The sequence below is a fragment of the Elephantulus edwardii genome, unplaced genomic scaffold, assembly GCF_000299155.1.
Source record: "Elephantulus edwardii isolate Elephantulus edwardi_28Jun2011 unplaced genomic scaffold, EleEdw1.0 scaffold00184, whole genome shotgun sequence".
Taxonomy (NCBI): Eukaryota; Metazoa; Chordata; class Mammalia; order Macroscelidea; family Macroscelididae; genus Elephantulus; species Elephantulus edwardii.
In genome coordinates this window covers 3,302,286-3,329,392 of record NW_006399934.1, presented here as the reverse complement: position 1 = coordinate 3,329,392, position 27,107 = coordinate 3,302,286, and the positions used below count along the sequence as shown (strand labels likewise).

The 27,107-nt window shown below is 45.2% G+C and overlaps 2 protein-coding genes across 2 annotated transcripts; both read right to left on the bottom strand.

Annotated features, from left to right (window-relative positions):
• Positions 1-2,349: 2,349 nt before the first annotated feature.
• Positions 2,350-16,809, bottom strand: FLOT1 (flotillin 1). The gene is made up of 12 exons (XM_006896214.1): positions 16,767-16,809; positions 16,013-16,088; positions 15,840-15,930; positions 15,499-15,642; positions 15,234-15,353; positions 15,049-15,144; positions 14,689-14,841; positions 4,591-4,772; positions 4,363-4,408; positions 4,104-4,241; positions 3,303-3,467; positions 2,350-2,382 (listed from the first exon to the last, which is right to left on the bottom strand). Exons 1-12 carry the CDS (start codon positions 16,807-16,809, stop codon positions 2,350-2,352), a joined length of 1,287 nt encoding a protein of 428 aa, XP_006896276.1.
• Positions 16,810-18,418: 1,609 nt separating this feature from the next.
• IER3 (immediate early response 3) lies at positions 18,419-19,617 on the bottom strand. Its single transcript, XM_006896278.1, has 3 exons — positions 19,611-19,617; positions 18,778-18,986; positions 18,419-18,673 (listed from the first exon to the last, which is right to left on the bottom strand). The coding sequence occupies exons 1-3, from the start codon at positions 19,615-19,617 to the stop codon at positions 18,419-18,421; spliced, it is 471 nt and encodes a 156-aa protein (XP_006896340.1).
• Between the last annotated feature and the right edge of the window lie 7,490 nt (positions 19,618-27,107).

The window sequence follows — 27,107 nt, the reverse complement described above, 5'->3', positions numbered from 1 at the left end:
TGACCTCGTTTCTGAGTACCAACAGTACCAAGATGCCACCGCAGAAGAGGAGGAAGACTTCGGTGAGGAGGCTGAAGAGGAGGCTTAAGGCAGAGTGTCCTATCACCTCGGGCTTCTCAGCTCCCTCAGCCTTCTTCCTCAATTTCCCCTTTCCTCTCCCTCAGAATTTGCATTTCTGCCTCTATCTTTTTTTTTTTTTCTCCTTGAGGGAGTTCTAGAACAGTGCCTGGCACATAGTAGGCGCTCAATAAATAATTGTTGTTTGTTGAATGTCTCTTCTCTTTTTCCACTCTTGAGAAATCTATAGATTTCTGCCATTCTGGGTAATCCTGTATTTCCTTCTGGCACCCATTGCTTCCATCTGTCCAGTTAATACTTCTGTTTTCAAGGTGTGTGTGACTCTAGGAAGCTGGGTCTCATCCAGATTCCATTTAGAACATGTGCTCTACACCCAAGTGGCCACCGTCCTCAGTTCAAGGGACAAACCCATGGTAGGCAAAGGAAAAAGCAGCCAAGCTAATTTACAGCAGGCACAAGTCACTGGAAAGGAAGAGCTTGGGTTTTTGGTTCTAGGTTACTTCAACCTTCATTGGTTTGTTCTCACAGGGGAGGTGTTAAACAGTATTATTTTCCATTTCCTTCCAAGCTGTTCTGAGCTCCCAGTTTGACTTTGGAGTAGTTTGCCCCACTAGGTCTTTACTTCCCTCCCACATCATAATAGCAGCTCTGGCGTGGCCCAGTGTGCACTGCCACTTACAGGTCCGCATTGATTCCCCAGAGTGAACAGGACTTGCTTCATGTAATAACTCATTTCTTCCATTTGCTATTCCCTTTTAAAAACTTATACTTTCCCCCTCTTCTACACTTCAAATTTCTATTTGTGTTAAACTTGCTTTTTTTCATATTGAAAAGATGACATTGCCCCAGGAGCCAAAAATAAACAGGAATTACAAATAAAACTTTGCAAGCTGCGTGCTCATTCAGGGAAAAACTGGGCAGATGGGACCAGGGTTCACTTTGTACATTCTGGTCTAAGGCTGGTGGGAGCCTCACAATCCTTATATGGACCACATCCCACCCCAAGTCCCTATCTATATGAGACAGGCTCAGACTGTGGAGTCCAGAGATGGGAAATTGGAGTTGATGCAAAAGAGTATATAGTAGAGTGTTTTTCAAAATAGTACTTTTCAAGGTGCTTTCCAGACCTGCAAATTCCAATTTATCAATGGCATCCTATCAGTTCAACTCCTAGCACTCTTGCCAGTGTTCTAGGCAACAAATCTTTATGGGACTAGCTGCTCCCTTTCCCATGGTGGATTTGAGCCACTGACCTCTTAGTTTGTTAGTGTGTTACATGTTATGCCATTAGCTTACTGGAAACTTAAATTCTCAGACCCACTCAAATGGAATCAAGATTTGGTGTTAGAGTCTGGCAGGTATGCCAGGAGATTATGCTTAATGCTCAGTTTTGAAAAACCCTGCGTTGCACCTTCTCAACTTGCAGACTGTTGAAAGCTTCATTTGGGTTGAGACTATTTTGAGACAAAGATGATGAATGGTCTCTCAAAATCACTTCCTTGAGTAAGTGATGCAGATAGTTAGCATGTTCAGCTGGTAATGAAACAGCTTGAATCCACCTAGCTGTGTCAGAAGAACTGACCCTAGAAAACCTGGAGCAAAGTTCTTTGACATGGGATCATCAAATGTCAGCATTTATTCAAGGACTTGTTTTTATGGTCTAATACTCAGTGCTTCTAAGGGCACAAACCCCAAGTCTTGAAGCTGAACAGTTCATTTCTACTGGCTAAATTAGAAGGAATAACAGAGTTCTTAGTTTCTACTTCAGCCTGCCTTCTGACTAGTTTTGGAAGGAAAGAAAAAATATCAATTTGTAACAATATAGTAACTTCTCCCACCTTAGGAAGCCCATTAAAATGCCAGGGAGTGGACTACGTTGTAGCATTCCTTTTGGTTCTGCTTTATTTGTTCATAAGTATCAGGAAGTAGTAACAGTTTATTTGGCATGTACAGTTGAGGACCTCCAGACCACCCCTTAGCCTTGATAAGGAAAGAACTGCAGACCACCAGCTCAAAGGTGAATAAATTGGGGGTGAGATGAGCAGGCTGGCACGGGGCCCCTGGGGGGCAGTCTTGGCAGTGTAGGGTTGATAGGGGGAGCTCTCCCTTCTCCAAGGCAAGGCACAGGTGATTTGGCTAGGAGGGACGAGGGATGGGTGTCCCGCTGTCAAACAGCATGCTTAGGATATCTGGGCTGCATGCAGTATAAGGACCCTTCAGGCAACTTGGAACAATGAGTGTGGACATCTGTGAGGGATTGGGGGGAACTCCTCAGGCTGTTCGCAAAGGCTTGTTGTGGTTCACCTGGCAAAAAGACAAGAGTGAATGACGATTGGAGCCTGGCAACCAGGCCCCCATGTAGATGAACAGAGACCTTCAGAAACCCTGCAGTTCTTCCCAGCACCTCTCTTTTTCTCAAAGGCATTAGGATGCATAACAAAACAGCAAATCAAGGGGCCCAGAGATTTACTCTGACAACTCTCCCTGATTCCCATCTTCCAGTGTGGACCTCAAGGAAAATTACTTTTGAAAGTCACTGGCCCAACCTACTGTTTATAGCTGCGCTGCAAAGGCATGCATTTAGAATCCACCAGAAACTCCATGGGAGAAGGATGGCTAATTTCCTCCAGGCCCACTGGAGGGGTCAGCTAAACACGTACGTGTGTGTGTGTGTGTGTGTGTGTGTGTTTCTCCTCATTTTAACACACTTGTCTCACCCTGACTATATGCTACGCATCATTTTCAAATATTTACTTATTTAATTCCCTCACAACAGAATAGTTGACTGTCATGAACTCAATTTTAAGATGAGAAAACTGAGGCATATAGAAGTTGAATAACTTGTCCATAAACCACACAGCAGGCACACACTGGTTCCAGAGCTTGTCCTCTGAGCTCTTCCATTTAGGTCCAGGTGAATTACAGTGAGGTATTGAGCAGTGACGTGCTTTGGGAGTAATTAACTATTAACAGGGCTGCAATTAGTTCTCTGTGCAAGCAGTGTGACTCTGAGTACAGGCTCCAGGGACAGTTACCTTGGGTTTTAAGCCCAGCATCATCAGCTGTACAACACAGGGTAAGTGACTTTAGATTTAGCATTCTGTGAACCACAGAGGCGTGGTGTCTGGCAAACAGGAAGTATTGTGGTGGACCCACTATATTTATAGGACACAGAAACCAGGAATCTCCCCTCCCAAGGTTCCCATCCTGGACAAGCCCTTTACCTGTGAGATGCTGATGCCTGTGAGTCTTTCCACGCTCTCTGGCAGGCGGCTCAGGATGTCCAGTACTTCCCCAGTCACTTTGGCTGCCCCCACAGACCCACTTCCACTGGACACCAGTGTGATCTTATTGGCTGAAGTCAAGGGGCCGCTGATCTCCTCAGCAACCTGGTAGATTCAGAAAAGCTGGTTCAGTGACCAGGAGCTGACTGGGTCTTTCCTAACACTCCTTACCCTTGGCTGAAAACTTCAGTTTTACTGAAAGATAAGCCCTCTGGTACTGCAGTGGTTACGTGCTTGGCTACTCATAGAAAGGTGGGAGGTTTGAACCCACTAGCCTCTCTTTGGAAAATGATGTGACAGTCAGCTTCAGTAAATATTCCAGTCTTGGAAATCTTAAGGGGTTGGTAAGAGATTGAAACTGAATGGCCTTGGTTTTGTCTTACTAGTAAGGCCTTTAGGTGGCACATCCAGTTTTGGTTTGCAAATCTGAAGGCTGGCAGTTCAAATACACTGAGCAATGCTGTGGAAGAAAGGCTCGGTAATCTGCCTCTATAAATATTATAATCAAGAAAACCCTATGGAGCAGTTCTACTTGGTAACACATGCCGTTGTCATGAGTTAGAACTGATTCAGTTACAATGGATTTGCTCTTCACTTGGTCACAGGCTTATAATATTAACATTTTGTCCCTCTGCAATTTAGGGTCCCTTAGCCTAGTTTCCCCCAAGCCTCCCCCAGCCTTACTGCACCCCTCAATTCCTGACACTGGTCCCTATCCTCCTGGTGCCCACAGAACTGCACCTGAGGAAGCTTCTCTAACAGCATGTCCAGCTGAGCCGCGTCCTGGTACAGCTGGAAGGCTTCTGCCTTCTTGGCCATCTGCTCAGCCTCTGCCCGTGCTCGGGCCTCCACAGCAAAGGCTTCTGCTTCCCCACGCATCTGCAGAAGGCGCAGAATACTTGCAATAACTGGCATTGTGGGAAGTTAAGGACAAGAGACTCTTGCTCAAGCTGAAACCCCCACTTCCCTTCGTCAGCCAGCAAATCATCTCTCAACTCACCCTCACAGACTCAGCCTCCGCTTCAGCCTGCATGATCAGCTGCAACCTGAAGAAGGGAATTGAAGGCAGGCAACTGAGAAGGGGTCCTTACTCCCAGCGAGAGAGCTAAGACTGAGGGGAGGAGGGGTTCTTGCAACCTGAAATCTACAGGTATCCAGGTTGTGAAGGTGCCAGCTCTTCACCTAGATGGAAAAGGAGCCAGGACCGGGACAGGAATGGGGTGTTTACTTCTCTGCCTCCGCTAGGCGTTCCATCCGGTAGCGCTCAGCTTCTGCAGGCTTCCTGACTCGAGCTTCCAGCTCCTTCTCTCGCCGGGCGATTTCCTGCTCCTGCACTGCCACCTGCTGGGCCCGCTCCACCACCTGCACCTGGACACGCTGCTCCTCAATCTGCTGCTTGGTCTTGGCCACCTTGGGGGGGGGGTGGAGAATGTGAGAGTGGCAGTCAGAGGTAGCTTTAAGAAACAAGTGTCTAAGAAGCAAATAGAGAAGACCAGGCTTGAATAAAACCTGGAGCAGGGCAGGCCAGTGAATCCTTTTTGGGGAAGGAATGAAGGCACGGTTGGGGGTGGCTTGATGACTCTCCTTTCAAATCCAATATTAAAGAGTTAGGACTGTTTACTCAGGCAGCGTCTGCATTGGAGCTGAACAAGTTGGAAGCTAGTCTCTGTTCTCCCCAGGTTGGGCCAAGAGTTCCTCTCCTGAGCATCTTATCACCATAAAACCTGTTGCTGTAGTTGAGGCAATTCCAAGTCACAGTGATGTTAAAAGACAGAACAGAGCTGCCCATTGTGTCCAAGGCTGTAAATCTTTACAGAGGCAGATGGTTACATCCTTCTTTTAAAATTTTTTTAAAGAAGGTGCAGCAATGAATGAATGAAAATCCAAAATCTCTGTAAATGCTCATTAAAATTATTAAAAATGAAAAAAATAGCAACAAAATGAAACAATTAATTAAAACATTTGGATTAAAAAAAATAAGAGGGACGTGAGCTCTGGGGCCTAGAGGCAAAAAGCTGCACTGCAATCCCGGAGGTAAGCGGTTCAAATCCACTAGATGTTCTGCTGAAGAAGGAGGGACAATCTCCTCCTGTACCTGTCAGATCTGATTTGATGGCACACACACGCACAAATAATAAATTAGAAAAATTTTTAAAAAAAGGATTCTTTTTAAGTTTTTTTTCCTTGTTGTATATGGTCAAATCAGATCAGACAGGCACAGGAGACTGCTCCTCCTTTTCCAGTGGAAAATCTGGTGGATTCAAACCACACACCTTTGGGATTTCAACACAGGTTCTTGCCATGAGGCCACCAGAACTCCCTGGTCACATCTTTCTTCTTAAGATGAGGTGGTGGGTCGGGCTTTGAACTAGTTCATTCTGGTTTAACTCTCTGCTAAGAATTTTGCCTTTCTACCTCAGATATATGGAATGTGAATGTACAGTTTGACAAGATCCCCATGGAAGCTCTGTGGTCTTCCCTTCATCCTGGGAATATCCCTTCACTTCTTGAGATGGATCATCCATTTCTGTGACCTCATTCTCCCTGCCACCCCATTTCCTCCTCTTTGTTTAGGTACATCTTTTGGTGAAGCTCCACTTCCTCAGAAAGTGTCCTTTTGCTGGAGGCTCTGCTTCTTTGAGATCTTTATCCTTCTAGTAGAAGTGTCAGTGAGGACAGGAACAGGGTGCTATAGAAGAATTCAGTTTCTACTAGAATTTTGAGGGCCCTGCTCCATTGTCTCCTACTTGCTTGAGGAATCTGAAATCATTCTGATGCATAGTCCTGTGGTTGACGGGTTTTTGTTTTTTGTTTGTTTTTTTTTTTTTTTTGTCTCTGGAAGCTTACTGTTATTTCTTTGTCCTCTGTGTCCTGAAATTTCACAATGATGTTTTTAATGTAAATCTATGTTTACTGTGCACCTGAATAGGATTGTTTACCTTTCAAAACTGGCATCTGTCACAACGGCTATGCTCCCCCACGCCATGTCAGACAGCTAATATGCTGACGTTGTAACAAGATTTGAGGCACATGTCATACAAAAGCATGAACATCCAATCATCATGCTTATGAACTGAAAAAGGACCAGCTACGCTTTTTTTTTTTTATTTTGTGTGCGTGTACCATCAAATCAGATCTGACTGGTACAGGAGGATATTGCGCCTCCTTCTCCGGCAGAGCATCTGGTGGATTCGAACTGTGTTTCTCTGGGATTGCAGTGCAGCTTCTTGCCACTAGGTCACCAGAGCTCCCCCCAGCTACGCTTTTTGAATTCTACCTTTTTTCTGTGTGATACCCTGAACTGGACTCTAATAGTGTTATCTTTCCTTTCTGATTTTTTTCCACCTCTTTTGCTTTATTTCTTAGGATATGTATTAGAAATTTTTTTCCAATGTGTTCCCCTCCCCCTCCCCCACTAATTTCTTGTGTTTTTTTTTCTTTGCCTTGCCGCCATCTGGTTAATTTTTTTTTAAATTGTATTTATTTTTTTTTTTCTGGTTAATTTCTAAAAGCGCTTTTCATTTTGTTGTCTGTCCTATGTCCTAATTTCCTGGATTGGAACTCTTCTCTTGTTTCACTGAAGTTATATACGCATACTTCACTTTTCTTCTGCTTGCATTAACACACCCTCCCCATTGCTTAGCTCTGCTCTTTTGACTTAGCCCTTCATGCTAGAAGAATTCCTCATACAGCTGGTAGTCCTTGCTTGTCTACTCTATCAGCCCACTGCCACTGAGCTGATCCCAACTCAAGGATGGAACAGACGAAAACTGCTCCCTAGGTTTTCTTGGTTGGAACCTTTGTGGAAACAGTTCCCTAGGCCTTTCTGGGAAGTCTGGGTGGGTTAATATGGTCAGCTAGCTGGGTTAGCAAGGAGCTGATCACAAACTGTTCCATCTAGGCTTCTCTGCTCGTGATTCTCGTTAGGTGCCATGGAGTTGACAACTCATAGCAACCCTGTGAACGTAGATGTGAACCCTGCCTTACCTTTTGTCATCCTCATCATCTCTGACGTACTTGAGCCTGCTGCTGCAGTCACTGTGTCAACCCCTCTTTTTTTCACCTACATTGTTTTATTTATGTACACTGTATTAGTCTTTAATTTGCACTGTTTCATGCAATCATTCATACACATTGCATTTTATTTACTACTGATCTATGCCTGTTTATCTATCTGCTATCCTAGTGATTAACCCCTCTTTTTGAGGGTCTTCCTTTTTTATGCTGACTCTCTACTTTCTCAAGCACAATGTGTCTTTCCAAGTTCTGGCTTCTGCTAGTAACATCTCCAAATTATGTGAGATGAAGTTTCATCATCCTTTCCTTTAAGGAGCATCACCATAGTTTCACTTTCTCCAAGACATATTTGTGTGTTCTTTTGGCAGTTTATGTATTGTTAGAAGACACAAAAACACTGAGATGAACTTCTGAGTATGTTGTAATTGTTGAGTGCCACAACCCAATGAATGAAAGACCTGAACACTTGTATAACTTTCATTGTATCTCCAGGTTCATAGTTTCTGGAGGCAAGCTATTTTGGAGTGGATGCCACTCCTGCTTCCAAGCTTGTTTTAACTGGGGAGCTCCACCAAACACTGTCCACCATGAGTAACCATTATCACATTTAACACATCAGTGCCACAGTGTTTAGCATCACGGCAACCACAAGTTACCTCTGTACAGCAATGCACAGACCAGTGCTATACCACTTAGAGGAATGTCTGACAAAGACCAAGTACGTAAAGTTGGTCTTAGTGATTTTAAATTTCACTCTAGGATGATCTCCTGTTTGTGTACCATCGAGTCAGAACTGATCTATAGCTGAACCTCCAGTGGGTTTTCAGAGGCAGCTAATCGCATGGCAGGAGACTACCCATCCTTTTTCTGCAGAGCAGCAGGTGGATTCGAATCATGTGCCTTTGGGATTAGAGGGCAGTTTCTTACCACTAGGTCACCAGAGCTCCCTGATCTCCTGTTTGAAGGACAGCGATTCTAGGAACCAAGCAGGAAGATGGAGCTGAGAAAGCATTTAGCATTCATTAGGAACAACCACTTCAGGCTCCACCAAGTAACCCACTGCCCTGCAGTAGGTTCTGACTTGTAGTAGGAGACATTCCATCAAACCACCACTTTTAAGTCAACAGCCAAGCAATGTACTAAGCCACCAGGGCTCTTTACTTCACATCCCGGTTATTGGTAAAATAATAGTGTTTCTACCTATGCCTGGCCTATGCCTTCCACCTATGTTAGCTCACTGCTTCTGATTTACTTCCTTCAGATAATAAGCCTTTGGATGTCTGCTATCACTAGGGAATGACCATTATTACTTAGAGGTAGGGAGTTGGACAAGGGATCTAACTGAGAAGTCATTTTTCACCAGTTCCTTCCAGTCTGTAAGAGATAAGCTGGATTTGGTGTCCAATCTCTTAGGGGGAATTGAGACAAGCTGGGTTCTTCTTTAGAGCTTAAAACATAAAGTGCAGATGTTTTGCAGAAACTGCTATCTATCTGCCTGCATTCTGAGCCTGACAGGTTCAGATGAATTCTTAAAAACAAACTCAAAACCCCAAACGTTGTGCTTTTCTGAGTTTTCAAACTGCCCAACCAGTAATATTATCCCCCTCTGAGGAAGTTTCTCCAGCATCCACACTGTTGTTGTTATGTGCTGTCGAGTCGCCTGTGACTCATAGTGACCCTATGTACAATAGGCTGAAACTCTGCCCTATCCTGAGCCAATCTCACTATCTCTTGACACACCTACCCTGATTACCCCAGTCACTGAATCAATTCATCTCATCGAGGTCTTCCTCTCCTGCACTCCCAAGCATGGCGTCCCTCTCCAAGGACTGGTCCCTCCCTGCAACATGTTCAAAGTATGTCAGATGAAGCTTCAGAATTCTTGCCTCTAAGGAGCAGCCTGGCTTCTCCCTCTCAAGGACATACATGGTTTTTTTTTAGAACTAATCAACTATTTTCTTTCTCAGGCATTTTTTTTTAAGGACAAACGTTTGTTTTCTTAGCAGTCCATGGTAAATTCAATGCTCTTCTCCAACACCACAGCTCAAAGGCATCAATTCTCCTTCTATCATTCCCAGTCATTGTCCAGCTCTCTAATGTATAGCAAGTGATTGCAAAGACCATGACATCTACACTAGACTTTAGAATTTTAAAAGAACTAGCCTCATTTAATGAGTTTTAGGTGGCACAGTCTGTAGTGTTACCAACAGGCCGAGAGTCTAGAGCAGCTCAAATCCATCAGAGGGTTCTCAAGAGATGGATCGGCAGTCTGGTCCCCTTACGATTTTTTATTAAATTTTTATCATTTTAATGAACATTTACAGAGATTCCCTTAAAATTTGAGGGCACTTATCACTGATATCACATGCAAGCAAGATTCTGCTGAAGATTATCCAAAAAAGACTGGAACAGCACATCAACAGAGAACTGCCTGAAGTGCAGGCCGTGGCACTAGGGATATTATAGCTAATGTCAGATGGATCTCAGCTGAAAGCAGAGAGTACCAGAAGAATTTCTATCTGTGTTTCACTGACTATGCAAAGGCATTTGACTGTAGATCCAACAAACTGTGGCTGACTCTGAGAAGAATGGGAATCCCAGAACACTTGATTGTGCTTATGCGAAACCTATACTTGCACCAAGAGGCAGTCATTAGAACTGATCAAGGAAACAATGCATGGTTCAAAATTGGGGTATGTGCCAAGGATGTGTCCTATCTCCATATCTTTTCAATCTAAATGCAGAACAGATTATCCAGGAGGCTAGGCTGTATGAGGAGAAATGTGGCATCAGGTTTGGAGGTAGACTCATCAACAATCTGTGTTATGCAGATGACACAACCCTGCTTGCTGAAACTGAGTAGGACCTGAAGAACTTGCTGCAGGTCAAGGACTGCAGCATTCAATATGGATTGAAGTTAAACATAAAGAAAACAAAGATTCTCACCATTGGGCTCATTGGCAGCCTCTTGTAGACAGTAAGGAGATTGAGAATGTTGACAGCTTCAGTTTGCTTGGCTCTACAACCAACACTCTTTGTACCAGCAGCCAGGAAATGAAAAGGCAGATTGCACTGGTAAAGTCTGCTGTCAGAGACCTCTCCAAAGTACTGAAGAGCAATGATGTCACTCTGGAGACTAAGGTGTGCCTGATACAGGCCATGGTCTTTGTAATTACTTGCTATGCATCAGAAAGCTGGACAATGACTAGGGATGACAGAAGGAGAGTTGATGTTTTTGAGCTGTGGTGTTGGAGAAGAGTAATGAATATACCATGGACTGCTAGGAAAATAAACAAGTTTGTCCTGGAGAGGGTTGCTCATTGGAGACAAGGATTCTGAAGCTTTGTATGACATACTTTGGACAAGCTGCAAGACAGGATCAGTCCTTGGAGAGGGATGTCATGCTTTGGGAGGGTGGAGGGCCAGTACAAGACAGGAAGACCCTTGATGAGATGGATTGATTCAGTGATAGGGGAATAGGAGTAGGTGTGTCAGAGACAGTAAGATTGGCATAGAATAGAGCACGGTTTAGGGCTGTTGTACATGGGTCACTATGTATCATAGGCGACTCGACAGCCATAACAACAACAACAAGAGCCTTCAGTATTGATTACATTTCAATATCAGGAAAACAAAAACCCTCATCACTTGGACAGCAAGCAACATCATGATAGATTTAAATAAAAGACTGAATTTCTTAATAATTTCATCTTACATGGATTCACAGTTAACAGTGTTGGTACCAGAAGTCAAGAAATCAAAGGATGCATTTGGAAAATTTGCTGTCAGGGACCCATCCAAAGTGCTAAAGGGCAATGATGTCAGTTTAAAGACTATGGTGTGCCTGATCTAATGAATAATTTTTTTCAATTACTTGCTATGTATCTGAAAGTTGGACAATAACTAAGGATGGCAGAAGAATTATTGATGCCATTGAGTTAGTGTTGTTGGGCAGAATTTAGATCCATTGTTCATAGGGTAACTAGAAGTCACAGTTGACTTCAAGGCAAGTGATACCAATAAAAGTCAACTAGATGCCAATGAGTTTAGAGTGATAGCCTCAGAACCATAGGACTCTTAAACCTGGGAACATTTAAGTAACCTAACAATCACCCCATCCCTGGCTGGCACCTCTAGTTAGGGAAAAATGTTCTCTTGACTCCTTGATTATCTCATATTAATATATAAAACCTTTCTGAAGTTCTAAACTTGTTTCTACTAGGAACTTAGGTATCAAATAAGGCCTTACATACCAGTTATTATTTCATATCAAAGACAACTTTTTTTTTTAATGCAGGGAATAGGAAGGAACAACTGTAACTGATTTTTTTCTATATTATATATACTGGTAAGTTTGCTCTGACTGCAAGCATTCCTGTTTCCCCTCTTTCCACGATATAAATTTAAATAAAAATTTTCTTTCTTTTTTACTGTATAAAGTATTGTCCCCCTAAGACAGTTAAGTTCAGAGACCAGCCACCAGTTTCTTATCAAAAGGCCCAGGCATGTCCTGCAAAGGAGCCGCAGAATTCAGCTAATATAGACTGCCTCATGTGTTCCTTCCTCACCACACTGAACTTAACTCCAATTTCTGTTTGGCTCGGTGGGTAAGGAGTTGTGCTGCCAACCCAAAGACAGGTGGTTTGAATCTACCAGATACTCTTGGGTAGAAAGATGACAATCTCTTCTCATGGTGATTTACAGCCTCTGAAAACTTGCTACAGGTTTGGCTGTGAGTTACCACTTGACAGTGAAGAGTTTTGAGGCAAGAACTTTCAGATGCCATTCATGTGCAGGAGCAAAAAAGAGTGGTTACTATTGAACATTCTAGAGAAAGCAGCCACAAAGTAAAAACAACATACAGTGCATGTCCAGGAAGCACATTTTTTTGGGGGTGGGCAGGGAGAACCAAGTATGTATACTACTAAATGAGGGATTAGTTAATTTTGTAATTCTGCCAGGTTTAAATGGAAAAGGTTCAGAGGCACAAAACAGGAACCTCCTAACCAGCAAGAAAGCAGCTGAGAGTACAGTGCATATCTATTTGGACCAGAGATTGCTGCATGAGTCAGACCAGGACCCAGACCAGAGTGGCAGTAGCAGGAGAGCTGGTAAGGAACCAGGTCACATGAGAAAGTTGGACAGGAAGTACCGGCCTACAGAGCCAGAGTGGCGGGCCTCCATCCAACGTTATTATAGAGGTCTTGGTGGGTAGAACAAATCAAAAATTAGCAGAAGAGCTGTGTAACATTGACCTAGAGCAGCAAGACCTGTGAGCAGACCTGAGAAACTGCCCTGATTGAAGAACTGTAGCCTGTCTCCAAATTGAATTGTAATCTGGTAACATTTCTAATAAACCCCACTTTCTATGTCAGCTCTTTGGGAAAAGTCCCAAGTATAGTGTGAGCATTCTGTGTAGTAACTGCAATGGAGTAGCTGACCCAGCAGTTGAGTATTATTACTAGCCCCCTGGGACAGATAGCAATTGTTAGAATTGGTAGACATAGGTATAGGGAGTGTGGAGGCATATGTGATATCATAAGAATTGGTTTTGTACTGTTGTTATTGTTGAAGGGGACTAAATGCCCTTGTGGGTTTAGTGGAGGCCAGATGCCACCATCCAATGCCAGTTTCATGTTTTGTTGTTTTTACAATATTAACTTCCTCATCTTCTTGTCTGGCATTTAGTAGGTATTTATTTGCTGAATGAATTCCTAGTTCTTGAGCAGCTAGCACAGAGAAACAGAGAAAAGCTGAAAAGTGCCCAAAGCAGCTGGACCCTTGATCTGGCAGACAAGGAAAGCCATGCTCAGTAAGGATTTTATCCACAGTCTCAGAGAAAGCTAAGCTTCTCAAAACTCCACCACGTATATGAATCACCTAGGGATTTTGCAAAAATGCTGACTGATTCAATAGCTTGGGCTGTGGCCCAAGTCTTAGTATTTCCAACAAGCTCCCCAGTGTTGTCAGGAAAACGACTCTTGGGTGACAAGGCACTATATCATCCTCAACTCCCTATCAAGTCACCCAAGGATGCTGCAATAGAACATAAAAGCTGTTGTGTACCCAGTGCAACAATGAATGAATGAAAACCCAAAATCTCTGTTCATTAAAACTAATAAAATTTAATAAAATAAAAAAAAGCTGTTGTGTACCACATTATGCTTTCTCTCAATCTGTACCAACTCTTGACAAAACCAAGTTTCATATGACTACCCGATGGATAAGGAGTTCCTCAGTGGTGCAAATGGTTAAGCCCTCAATTCCTAACGAATTAAAAAATATCCAGAGGCAACAGTAGAAAGGCCTCGTGATCTGCTTCCCAAAGAACTTACTGGTGCAGTTCTCTGCCTGACACATAAAGGGCCAATGAGTCAGAATTAACAGCAACTGGGCTTCTTTGGTTTGTTTCTGATAAAAGGACTCCTGTCCCTTCTTTCAATGTCTGGGGCCGCTCATGCCTCACTATGCAGGATTCAATGTCCACAGTGATTTTAACCTTCTTTATAATCTCACTTGATCACCAGAGCTGATCTTTGTAAAAATTAGAAAGAGGCAGCTGTTACTCTGAGTGCTTCCAGACCACGTAAGCATGCGTGGCTTGGCGAGGGGAGCGTGCACTGGGTTTTCAGCTCTGCTTCACCCTCTCATAAAAGGAACTGGGAACAAGGCTCAACTTGCTCCAAATAAGTTGTGATCAGCCCCATTGATCTTATAAGAAATGTTAGTGGTGCAATGATTAAGCACTAAACCAAAAGGTCATCAGTTCAAGTTCATCAGCTACTCTGTGAGAAAAAAGAGGAGGCAATCTGCTTCCATAAAGATATACAGCCATGGAAAACCAAGCTCTGCGCTGTCCTATAGAGGTCACTAGGAGTTGGAATGAATCAAGGGCAGTGAGTTTGGTGTTGCAGAGGTTAAGAGCTCAGCTACTAATAGAACAGCTGGCAGACTGAAGCTATCAATTGTTCCATGAAAGAGATGTGGCAATCTACTTCTTTTAACGATTATAGCATGGCACACCTCCACAGTCATGTGGCCTTGATGGCCCACTAGAGCAATGTGGAAATCCCACTGGGCAGTTTGTACTTTGATCTAAAGAATCTCTTAGAGTAAGAACTGACTCAACGATGGGATCACTTTTCTAGTTATTAACTCTATCCCTTCTCAGCCTTTTACCCTTCAGCTGAAAGAGCCAGGCTATGGGAATCAGAGATACCATATTAGCAACAGGGGTCTGAGAAGGATGGGGAAAGGCAAGGCAAGTCTAACTCAGGGTCATCTATCTGCCCAGAGTGTTGGTTCTGACCTGAAGCTGATAGGCCAGATCAGCTTGTGCTCGGCGGGTGTTAACTTCGATGTCATAGGCAGCCTTCTTCAGCTCATAGTCCCTCTGTGCCTTGGCCATCTCAATCTCACTCAGGTACTGGGCAGACACCTTTTCCTGCTTGGCTTTGGCCTCCTGTGCAAGCAGAGATCAAGTAGGAAAAGTCAGAGCAGAAAGAGAAAGCCTTCCTACATAGCTGTGAGAGCCTGCTCCCTGCCAGGCTGTCCTGTTTGCCCCAACTCTGGCCCAGCTCCACTACCCCTTTCTCACTGTGCCACCTCCATACTGCTCTCCCACCAGTGCTCAATAAGCCCACGGTGATGACAATCTTATCTCTCTCACCCGGATCCCAGCATCTCTCTTGGCTTCAGCTTCCCCGATTCGAGCATCTTTTTGGACTTGAGCAGTTCGAGCCTTCCCCAATGAGTGCAGATAGTCCTGTAGGAGAGAAGCAGAAATCAAGAGTCCTTGGGACAGATGAAGACATGGGATTAGGGAGCTAGTAAGGATCAACTGCCATGGTTTACCTGGTCATCGTGAATGTCCTTCAGCGTGTAGCTGACCACACTGATGCCCATGTTGACCAGGTCTGATGAGGCCACTTTGAACACTTGCTCTGAGAATTTCTGCCTATCTTTATAGATCTCCTAGGATAACAGGATGATGGGAAGAGGTAAGTTAAGTTCTAGCCACTGTCTCTTAGAGATAAACCTATTTGATCCTTGGGACCCATTCATTCTGGTATCCCTTTCAGATTCTTTCCTGGACCCAGGCCTCAGCCCCCAGGCCCACCTCCACAGTCATGTGGGCCATGATGGCTCTCTGGTGGCCCTCCAGCGTCTCCAGTGCAATGTGCGCAATCTCAGCTTCTGTCTTCCCCAGGAACATTTGGCAGGCGGCCGCCAGCATCTCCTTGTTCTGCCCCTGAATTTTCACCTGTAGCCAGAGTGGGTAAAGAGGGACTGTGATAGAGGTCTTCAAACACCGAGGAGGGAAGCCCTTGAAGAAAAGCTCCTTCCATCTCTGGAGTGGAAGGGAGGAGGGTTTACAAGGCTGAGCAGAAGCCTCTCAATGTCTGGGAGAGAAAAGGTGATGGGGGAATGGGCTCAGGAGAAAGGCTCTGAAAGCCTCACCTGGGCAATGCCAGTGACTGAGATGGGGACCCCATGGCGAGTATAAACCTTTTCACTCTTGACATTGAGGGTCAGTGTGTTGAGAGAGATCCTAGGGGAAAAAGAAGGTACAGTGAGAGAGGAAGACAGAAAGGCAATGGAGGTTCCCCTTTCCTTCTTCCCTCCCTCCCTACCTCTGGATTTTCTGGATGCAAGGCAGGACAAAGACTCGTCCTCCGGCCACCATGACAGGTGGGCTTCGGCAGAAACCTGCAAGGTGAGAAGAAATGGGTAGCAGGAGCCTTGGGATAGCTGTGATGTGGAAGATACTAAGGAATTGGGGATAGGAATAATCAACGGGGAGGGGGGAGGTGTTGACCTGAGAATGGACACTCTCATTGCTGTTGAGTCGGCAATAAAAACTGACTCATTGCTGACCCTCCAGCTGCTGGTGGATTAGAACTGCCTGCCTTTGAGTTGCAGCCTAACTCCTTACCCACCGTTGATGGTCTCATCAAGTGGGTAACTCCTTAGCTGCCAAGCCACTGCTTCCAGGAGCTCTGGAAGATGTTTTACAAAACTCAAATTCACTGCTGTCAACTCACAGCTGGCCCTCTATTGGGTTCCTAAGGCAGTAAATGGCAAGACAGGATATTTCCCATCTTTCTCCAGTTAGTGGATTAAAACCACCAGAGAGGTGAGGCCTTGGGTTAGCAGCGCAACTGCCTACTGACTAGGCCACCAGGGCTCCATGTCTGAAGAGGTGGTGCCTGGAAATGGCAAGTGAGTGTGACGTACTGCACGCCATGCCATGCCATGCCATCCCATCGGAGTAGAAGGCTCATCCGGGGAGCTGGAAAGGAAAGGGTACGGGAGAAGGGGCTCAGGGTAGAATCAGGGGGTTGGGGATCACTGGAGGCAGAGGGGCGGGGAGAGAACAATACTCACCAGAGACCACCATGGCCTCATTTGGGCCACAGGTGAAAAACATGGTTCAGGGTGGAGCTGGAGGAGAGAAGAGAGAGCCACTGCAGCTGGGAAGCATGGGGGCTTCGTGTACGCTGGAATCAGTCTTTCTCTTCCCATCAACCTATGTCAGTCGACACCTACCAGGGCCCAGAGCTGTACCCATGAACCCGTTAAGGCTCGATGCAATACTACGGACCTCTAGCGAGCTGGCTATTTACGACCACTCCCTTCCCTCGCCGCAGCCCCGCTTCTGGCGCGGACGTTTGTCCTCATTTCCGGAGGTTCTTCTGAGCATAAGGACCCTCCAGCTCGCCTCGGCCCTTCTGAACCCCTCCGCAGCCCGACTCCGTCTACCCTCCCCACACCCCCACCTACCCGGACGCGCGCAGAGAGGCTCGCAGAGGCTTCGGGAAGGGCAAGAGTGCGCAGGACGCCCCGGGAACCTAGCAGGACCCGCTAGCGCTCCAGGTTCCTGGAAGCAGGAGTCCCAACCACGCCCGCACCCCTGCCCAGCCGCACCCCGTTTCAGCGGCCGCAACCAGCGATCCCGCCCCCGAGGTGGGCAACCTCCCCCGGCCCTGTCCAGGACCTCGCTCCGCCCCCTTCCCGGCAGGCCTCGCACAGGTCCGCGCCCGCCCGCCCAGGCCCGGGTAGGAGGAAGGCGGGGAGACTCCTCTGGAGGGCGGGGAGACTCCTCTGGAGCCCGGGGCGGAGCGCACCCCTTCCCCGCCCCCGCCTTCTCGAGTGGGGCTCCGCCCAAGGGCGCGCGACGTGCCTACAGAGAGGGCTTGGGCCCACGGGCTGCGGAGGTTGCTTCATCTCGGACTTGTCCCTGTGTACTCTAACTGGAAAACCACAGACTGGACCACGCCCGACGGCACCAGGCGACCTGAATGGCGAGGTCCGGGACTCCGGGGCCTGGCGCGCTGGGATTTGGCACCTGATGGCCAAGACGGGGTACGGAATCGCATTCACAGAAGCAAACGACGATTGAGAGCAAATCAAGTTTATTTGTGTTCATAGAACATACTGGGCGACTCCAACAACTGCACCCTGAGATTCTCCCGACCCGATCCCACGGCTACCCCACTGGGGCAACTTGGGGAAATCGAAGGCCACTGGCCTTATCCTTAACAGTCCACTGGAGCCTAACACAGTAGACCTTGTGTAGCTGAGATGTTGGAGGACAGAGAGCGACACTCTCTAAACCCACAGCCCACCACCATCCTAGATTCCTAGACTGGGCGCGTGTCCCTACTAATCCCTACCCACCCTCCATGCTGTCCTCGGCGCTCCACACCACCCATCCCCACAGAGTAAGTTCTGAGACATCTGTATTTCCAGCATACCTGTATAATTTAAAATAAATATCACATACACCCCTCCATTACCTAAGGGGACATATATAAATACACATAAATATTAATAAGGAGCAAATAATAAATTAACGTAGCTTTCCCCACCAGGCCTAGACGTCGGGGAGTCGGTGTCTCAGTCTCCCCAGGCACTAGATGGCTGCTTCACTGTAGTGTTGAGTTTGGAGTTGCCTCGAAAGTCCCACTGTGGGATATGGTCTCGCGCCCGAGTTACGCCTGGCGTGTCTTTTGGTTTGTCGAGTCACATTTTCGGTGTCAGAAGGCGGGTGGAAGGTGCTGGAGAAAAGCATTGTAGTCCAGTAAGTAATCCGACGACTCTGAGGTCTGATTCAGCGGCTCGGAAACTGGGAGAGACGAGGGCGACGCGTCACTTGGGGCGTGTTCTGAACACAGGGGGGGGACAGGCATCTCTTCTTCAAACATCAGGATCTGGCAGAAGATGACGGCGAGGAGCAAAAAGAGAAGCCTTTTGGCAGGGTTTGGTTCCTCGGGTGGCAGGTGGCGCAAGACCTGAAGGGAAGAAAAGATATGACACAGGTCAGCTCACACGCTTTTAAGTCTAGCCATTAGTTTACAGTGAGGATGGCGGGGCTGCCCACATCAGTGACACTCACCGTTCGAGGGTAGAGGACCCTGCGGCTTCGCTTGCGGTGCGTGTCCAAGGGCGTGGGGCGCGGGACTGGCGCCATCGCGGCCTCTGGGAGAGGGTCGAAGGTGAAGATCTCTGGACCCGACCCACCCCGGCGCTCCGGCCTAGTGGAGGGGACGCGCTTCAGGGCTTGCAGGACAGTCATTGTGGGAAGGGAGTTGAGAGTAACGCATGCTGCTCCAGAGGAGCAGAAGGCGGAGTGGACACAGCGGAGTGCAACCGAGGTAGTTAAGAGGTAGAGGGGCGGGTCCTTCTCAACTCCTCCTCCCGGGGCGGGGGAGCCCCAGGCCGGAGACGCCTGGAAATTCCAAAGATTAAACAGCTGCGGGGCGGGGCCTGTGCAACTCTCGGCGCCAGAGTGCGCTGTGTGTGAGCGTGTTGTGTGTTAGTTGTGAATGGGGCTGGGGGTAGCGAGAACATGTGTCGGGACACGTGACAGCTAGAAAGGGTCTCGCAGAGATGCTGGCGAAGCCTCAGGACCTGTCACAGGCAACACTGGGTAGGCAGAAGGGCTTCCTTAGGAAAGTCCAGCAGTTTTGCAACCCCATTAAATCGGTATAGTCAAAGAGTTACAGTTACACGTTCACACTAACACACTCTTGTAGGTACACACGGAAAGAAATATCTCGGGAGAGAACTCATTACAGAAACAACCCAGGAGACTACTAGAAATGAACACACTAGCATGCAAGAAGATACAAAACTGTGTGTGTATCCACACATGTACACAGTACACATGCTCGCCCTACGCATGCAATACTACACATCCTACACACAAAACATATATAAGCCACTCACTTCGCATACCCTAGTGAACATACACAGAGAGCAAAGGTTCAGAGCTTTGTTCACCAGCGACAGTCCAGCAAAATCATCACCCACGTACAGGTGTGCAGAAATATTCACATAAAGTGTAGAGGACCTGAAAATACAAAGAAAAAGAATCAGCAGCCACAAGGAACTGACCCTTGTTAAAAAGGTCAAGTAAAATTTATGTGAAGAAATTGGTTTTGGTTTTTTAAAATTTTCTTTTTTTTTTCCACCAGATGCTTTGCTGGAGAAGGAGGGGCAATCTCCTCCTGTACCAGTCAGATCCGATTTGATGGTACACACAAAAAATAAAATAAAAATTAAAACAACAAAAAACTGGGAAGCATTACTCAAATATATAAGAGGAGTAATTTAAGACAACTTAAAACTGAACGGACCTGTTCCTCACATAAGCTTTATAAATCCTTATCCCAACTTCCTTTTCTGCAAGTGGGATCGGAGTGTGTCTGTGTTCCAAGCAGCATCATGTGAAGATGTGGTGGGACTAAGCCACCCTGCCCATCAGGGTTGCCTTCCAAAGTAACTCAAGCTCCTTCCCTGATTTTTCAGCAGAGGTGGGCTGGAACAATTCTAAATTCTAAATTCGAACCTCTATGACTATGATAAGGGACACCCGATGGCCTAGTCCACAGGGATTGACGCTTCTTATTTGAATCTGGCACATCTCTGGTGGTTCACATCTCCTCATATGCAACTTAGAGCCTCCAAAACACCCCTGGAAGGTCAGCGATGAGGCAATTGAGAGTTGAGAGAAATACCTGTAATGACTTGGGAATGGATTATCATTTTAATGTTAATTAGACAAATTAATGTAGCTTGGGGTCAATCTCTTTTGAGGTATGAAAGAGAAAATAAGCAAGGGAGGAGAGATGGGCTAACGGCAGATACCAAGACACACACAGAAATCTTCGAGGAACCAGAAAGCAAACAGAAAATATAAGAGACCTTCCTGAAAAGCCCATACAGAGAGAGGAAACCTCCCCCTAGAGCCAGTGCCCTAAATTCTAGACATCTAGTCTAGAATTTCTGTTTGTTAAAGTCACCCATGTGTGGTATTTCTGCTATAGCAGCACTAGATAAACTAAGATACAGCTTAGCTGGTGTAGCCTGAGACACAGCTGCCCTGGACACATTGTAATGTCTTTTGAGCACTCACCTGTGCTAGGCATACATTAAAGGTATTGTGAGTCCTGAGCTTAGTCCTTCATATTGGGTGCTGTATGAAGCTAGAAGCTCCATAAAGTTGACACTTCAGCCTTGAGGCATTTTCCTTTTGGTGTGGAGAGAAGGCTATGACCAGGAGAAATCTCATGAGGGTCTTAGGAAAACTTTGGCCTGTTGAGAGGACTCAGAAGAGGGTTTGTACCCCGTCTCATGAGTCAAGGAATGCTACTTGGAAGAGTGGCATTTGAGATGACCTTGAGGAGTGAGTGAGTGGGATATGACAGATGCACATGTGGAGGATGACTGTGTGACACAAAGAGTGGAATCAGCAATGACCTTGAACTGGAAAAATACAGGATGTGTTTGGGGATTGCAAGAAAAACAACCTCAGAGTAAGTTTCCTGTAAAGGAGAAGTGGGAAAGGAAGACTGGAAGGGAGTTGGGCAAAGTGGGACGAGCAGAGCTGCCAGGCCAAGAGTCGGGGTCTGACCACAGATAGTGAAATTTGTGGGCCACAGGCTAGTGAAGGAGGACAGTTCAAGCTCTTTCACAGTACTTCACAGGTACTGAAGGGGCTGAGGAGAGTATTTTGGAAGTAGAGACGCTGAGGTAGGGGCCAAGAGGCTGTTGGAGAGGTACAGGTGAAAGGTCAGGTGGCAGGGGAGCTCTGGTGGCCTAGTGGCAAGAAACTGCACTGCAATCCCAGAGGAACATGGTTCGAATCCACCAGACGCTCTGCCGGAGAAGGAGGCGCAATATCCTCCTGTACCAGTCAGATCTGATTTGACGGTACACGTACACAAAATAATAAAAAAAAAAAATAAAAAAAAAAGAAAGGTCAGGTGGCTTAAACTGGGCCATGGCAGATGGAACTGAGAGTTAGAGAAAGCTATGAGTGACATTTCTAATATAAACTCCAAAATCAAACCAGCTGCTGCTGAGTCAATTCGATCCTTCATGTATGTCAGAGCAGAAGCGTGTCCCGTAGGCTTTCAATGGCTGTGACCTTGTGGAAGTAGATCTCCAGGCTTCTCTTCTAAGATATTTCTGGATGAATTAGAACTGCCTGTCTTTTAGTAAGTAGCTGAGTGTTTGATTGTGTGTGCCACTGACATTGGCAATGGGTTAATGGATGGTAGATATTCTTGAGGGCAGGTGCAAGGTGTAGGCAGGGCACAGGGTACTGAGAGCAAGAGGTAGAAGGAACCAAACAGGACTCCAGAGATTTGATATGCACCATGAGTCATGCCTGGTGCTCAGAGGCATGAGTGTAAGCTATCTTTTAGTTTAGCTTAAGTTTAAGCTTATCTTTTAGTTTAGAGATTATGCAGTGGGGTCTTTGCAGAGCTCAGCAAGGCATCTGATGTGGAGCCCTTGCTAAGTAATCTTGATAAATGAAAGGTGAACCTGCAAAACTAGAAATGTGTATATAGTATTCACACATACCTTGGTGACTCCAGGTTTCTGAGGCAGAAACTCTTCTCCAAACTACATATACATATTTACAACATCTTAAAGAAAGCAGTCTCCTCCTGTCTGATTTCAAGCCTTTGAGAACTTGCTGGAGGGCCAGCTATGAGTCAGTTCTGACTTGACAGCATATAGCAACATGACAAAGAAAGCTGAATGAGGGTGGGCAGCACTGGTGTGCCTGCTCTATTAAAAAATTGGTGCTTTGAGCATGCTCAGAGGTACAGCGCTGTGCAAGAAAGGCCTGACGATGTGCTTCTATAACATATGGGTCTGCAGTAGACTCAAAGGCAGAAGGCTAAGGAAAGTTGGAACTATAGCTATGTTGATGACAAATCAGAAACATGTCAGGGCATTTCTTCACCCAGGAATGTGTGGGTTGCAACAATTGGGCTGTAAATAGTTACATAAGCTGCTGTGTATACATTTGCTTCCTGGGACTATGAAGCATTTTAATTTAGGCCTACAACTCTTATCTAAACACAGGAGAGCCCTTCCTCATTACAGACTTCCTGACAGAAATAAAACACACACCTGTCTTTCATACCTACCATCATCCTTACAATCCTACCCAAAGCATTCCCAGTTACACCTTTATTCCAAGGCGGTTTGCCAGTATACAGTTGTCAGTATCAATGCATAGCTAATTAACTCCAACATAAATCACACCAAAGTAAATTGCATGAGGAGAGGTAGTGGTAAGGGAAGAAAAATTGCTTGATGGGAAAGAGCAGGAGGCACCTGAGGACAGAAATGCATAACTTGTTTATTATGGAAAATTTCTCCAGGGTATTAGGCAGGGGAGGGGAAAGGAAAATGAAGGAGGGATGCTGGGATCTTGTTTCAACACTACCTCCTGCATCTGGAATCTGGGTGTCCAGCTGGTCTTAGTTATCTTCACTGCCTTCTGGCAAGGAGAGACCTTTCTTTGTGGCCAGACCAGATGGGACCAAGGGAAGACTCTTGTTCTAGTTCGGAACCAACTTAAAACCCCATTGTGAAGAATGTACTCAAATTAGCTAAACCTAGATGTTGTTGTTAAGTATGTCAGAGGGTTTTGCCCCCACCCTATCTCTACCACACAGGAAGCAAGGGAAAGGTTTCTAGTGAATCATTAAGCTGGAGGCGATGAGGGGGTGAGGGCTAGAGGATGAGTTAAGGACAGAAAGTGCTATGGGCTGAGGTCTTGACTGAACTGGTTCTTGCTGCTCCAGTCCTCAAGAAACAGGCTCAAGTCCCCCATTCGTAGCTCCCTCCCGTCTCCCTCCTCATCTGCCCTAAAATCACTGTATTCCTTCATTTCTTTTAGTTTTCTACTAAGATTGACTTCTTCTCAGTCATTTTTTTTAATTCTTTTTTTTTTTTTTAATTCTCAGTCATTTTATGAGTTTGTTTACATTATTGTTGCTTGCGTCTCCCACTGGGATACAGTCTGCTTGAGTTTATAGGACCGTGCCTGCTCCAGTTTAATCGTAGCTCTGAAACAGAAAAACCAGAATCAGACTCATTGATGTTGAGATGGTTCCCATTCATGGCAATCCAGTGTATTACAGGGTAGAACTGGTCTGTAGGGTTTTCTTGGCTATAATACCACCCTCCTGCCAGATATCTTACTATATTTTAAGTGAATGAATTCACAACAAAACAAATTCTCATTTAATAATTTCTATCTAGGTTTCAGTTTCAATCACAGTGAAAAAGACATGGGAAAGAGATTGACCCAGTGACTGCAGCAATGGACTCAAGAGTATTGGAGACAATGATGGTGGCACAGGACAGGACAGGGTTCATGTCTGTTCCTGCATATTATACATACTTAACAACAACATCTAGGTTTAGCTAATTTGAGTACATTCTTCACATTTATCAATATTTGTTATTCCTGTTCTAGTTCTACTCCCATTAATTTAAGATTATTACCTCTCAAACTTTTTTTTAATCCCTTCTGTTCCTTAAGCTTTTCATCTGACTCTAGCCTTTTCATATATTTTAGGGTAATTGAAGTCCACCTGGTCCCATAGAGACAATTTTACCCTTTTTTTTAAAAAGAAAACATCATCTTTCTTTTAGTAACTTTGCTACTACCTAAGTACTTACGCTTGTAGTCGATTGCTAGGTTATGTATAGATAGTAAAAATCATCATTAGATTATCTTTTAACTCAACAGGAAAGATACACACATTTAAAGGTCTCAAGGATTGAAACTTTCAATCCTTCCCAAAAGGCAATTGAGATTCCTCCTCACTCCTTGATCTAAGCTCTTTTGAGTTGACATATCAGCATGAAAAACACGGAGTAATGAGCTTCTCAAAAGAATTTTTTTTCCCCAGAACATGCTGTTGTTGTGTACCTTAAAGTCAGAACTGACCCTTAGTTTGACTCTCCAGAAGATTTTCAGAGGCAGTACATCAATTGGTGGAAGGAAATTGCCCATTTTTCAACCTTAGAGCAACTGGTGAATGTGAACCGTGTGTCCTTGCATTGGTAGTGCAATCCCTTACCAATAAGCCATAAGAGCTCCACGTCCAGGAGTGTAGTTCAAGAGAAAGATGGGCAGTCTCCTCTTGTGGAATTTACTGCCTCTGAAAACCTGTTGGAGGGTCAGCTATGAGTACGTTTTCATGGGAAAAATCTATTTGTTTTCTCATCGTCTCACTGGATGGGTTAGAACTGGCTCTTTATGTGGTTGTTAGGTGCAGTGGAGTCGCTTCTGATTCACCGTAATCCTACAAACAACAACAGAATGAAACCTCTGCTCAGTTGTGCGCTGTTCTCACAGTCAGGGTTATGTCTGAGTCTTTAGTAGCCACTGTGTCAATTCATCTCTTCTCTCCTTTAGCTGAACCTCTACTTTAAGTAAGGATAATGTCCTTCTTCAGGATTTGTCCCTCCTGCCATTGTGTCTAAAGTCTTATCATCCTTGCTTTGAAGCAGCATTATGATTGTCTATTTGTTGGTTAGCTCATGGTGTCATTACGATTCTCCATCAGCACCATAATTCAAAGGCATCAGTTTCTCTTTGGTTTTCCTTATTTATTGCTAAGCTTTTGTATGCCTTTGAGACAATTAAAAATACCAGGATTTAAGTCAGGGACACCTAGTCCTCAAGGTCACATTAGCTTAGTTGTTGTTGTTAAATGCTATCAAGTATGACTCACAGTGACCCTTTAAACAACAGATATGAGCCCTATCCTATCCTATGTCATCCTTGTCATCTCTGTCACCCTTCAGTCCATTATTGCAGTTACTGTATCAATACATCTTGTTGAAGGTCTTCCTCTCTTTCACTGACCCTTCATTTTTCTAAGGATATCCTTCTCCAAGGAATAGCCTTTTTTAGCAACTTGCCCAAAGTGTGAGATGAAGCATTGCCATCCTTGCATACAAGAAACTTTGGTTTCACTTTCTCCAGGACATATCTGTTTATTCATTTGGCAGTCCATAGGATATTCAACACTCTTTTCCAACACCACAACTCAAAAACATTGATTCTTCTCCTACCATCTTTTATTCATTGTCCAGCTCTCAGATGCATAGCAGGTGATGAAAAGACTATGGCTTAAACCAGGTGCACCTTAGTCTTTAGACTGACATTGTTGCTCTTCAGAACTTTGGAGAGGTCCCTGATAGCAGTCTTCCCCAATGCCACATGTCTCCACATCTCCTGACTGCTGGCATCAAGAATTTGATTGTGGATCCAAGCAAGATGAAATCATTGACAATTTCAATCTTCTCTCTATCATGATTTGCCCACTGGCACAGTGGTGAGAATTTTTGTTTTCTTGACGTTGGAATGTAATCTGCATTGAAAGCTACAGTCCTTAATCCTCTGCAGCAAGTGTTTTGTTTCAAGTCTTCTTCACTTTTAGCAAGCAATATTGTATCATCTGTGTAACACAGGTTGTTGATGAATCTTCTTCCAATACGAATGCTACAAAGTCCAGCTTCTCTAATGATTTGCTCAGCATATGTTAAGTGCAAATTGTTTGCACATACTCACTCATTGCATTGAGTAGGATCTGACTCATTGCTGACACTCCAGCGGGTTTCTGGGAGGCTATAAAAGGCATTGGAGGAGATTGTCCATCTTCCTCCCAAGGGGCTGCTGATTGATTCAAGTCACCAGAGAGGTACAACCTTTGGGTTGGCAGTACAACTCCCTATGGGCTAGGCCACTAGCACTCCCTAATAACTATTCTTAAATTAAAAAATGGCTCTGAATCCAGCTCCTCCAGGGAACTAAAAATCCTCCTTGTTCTTCTTAGGAGCCATCTTGTTGACTTTGACTCATTGTGACCGCATGAACAATTGATAGGAATGTTGCCTTATCCTGTGCCATCCACACCATTTCTGATAGGCTTCATCCATTGTTTCAGTTACTGTGTAAATCTCTCTTGTTGAAGGTTTTTCTATTTTTCTTTTACCCCTCTACCTTTCCCAGAATAATGTATTCTAAGGCTGGTCCCTCCTGACAATATACCCAAAGTATATGAGATGAAATTTCACCATTCTTGTCTCAAAGGAGCACCCAGGTTGCACATCCTCCAAGACAGACTTGTTTGTTCTTTTGGTAGTCTATGGGATATTCAGTACTCTTGTCTAGTACTACAACTCAAAAGCATCAATTCTTTTGTCCTTCTTCAACTCAACTCTTTGCTGTTGAGTTGTACTAACTCCTAGGTGAACCTCCAACAGGTTTTCAGGGACAGTAAATTCACACATGAGAAGATTGCCCACCTTCCTCCCATGGAACAGTGGATTTGAACTACCCACCTTTGAGCGGGCAGTGCAATTCCTTACCACCTAGGCCACCAGCACTCCCTAAAGGTG

What these genes read in the sequence shown, in the direction of transcription:
- IER3 (XM_006896278.1), bottom strand. An exon ending in GGGTCCTCTACCCTCGAACG is followed by an intron (nt 18,674 to 18,777) that starts GTGAGTGTCACT and finishes TCTTCCCTTCAG; the next exon opens with GTCTTGCGCCACCTGCCACC.
- FLOT1 (XM_006896214.1), bottom strand. Translation starts at nt 16,809, where the DNA reads ATGTTTTTCACCTGTGGCCCAAATGAGGCCATGGTGGTCTCTG. An exon ending in AGGACATTCACGATGACCAG is followed by an intron (nt 15,145 to 15,233) that starts GTAAACCATGGC and finishes TCTCTCCTACAG; the next exon opens with GACTATCTGCACTCATTGGG. An exon ending in ATCTGGCCTATCAGCTTCAG is followed by an intron (nt 4,773 to 14,688) that starts GTCAGAACCAAC and finishes CCCCCCCCCAAG; the next exon opens with GTGGCCAAGACCAAGCAGCA.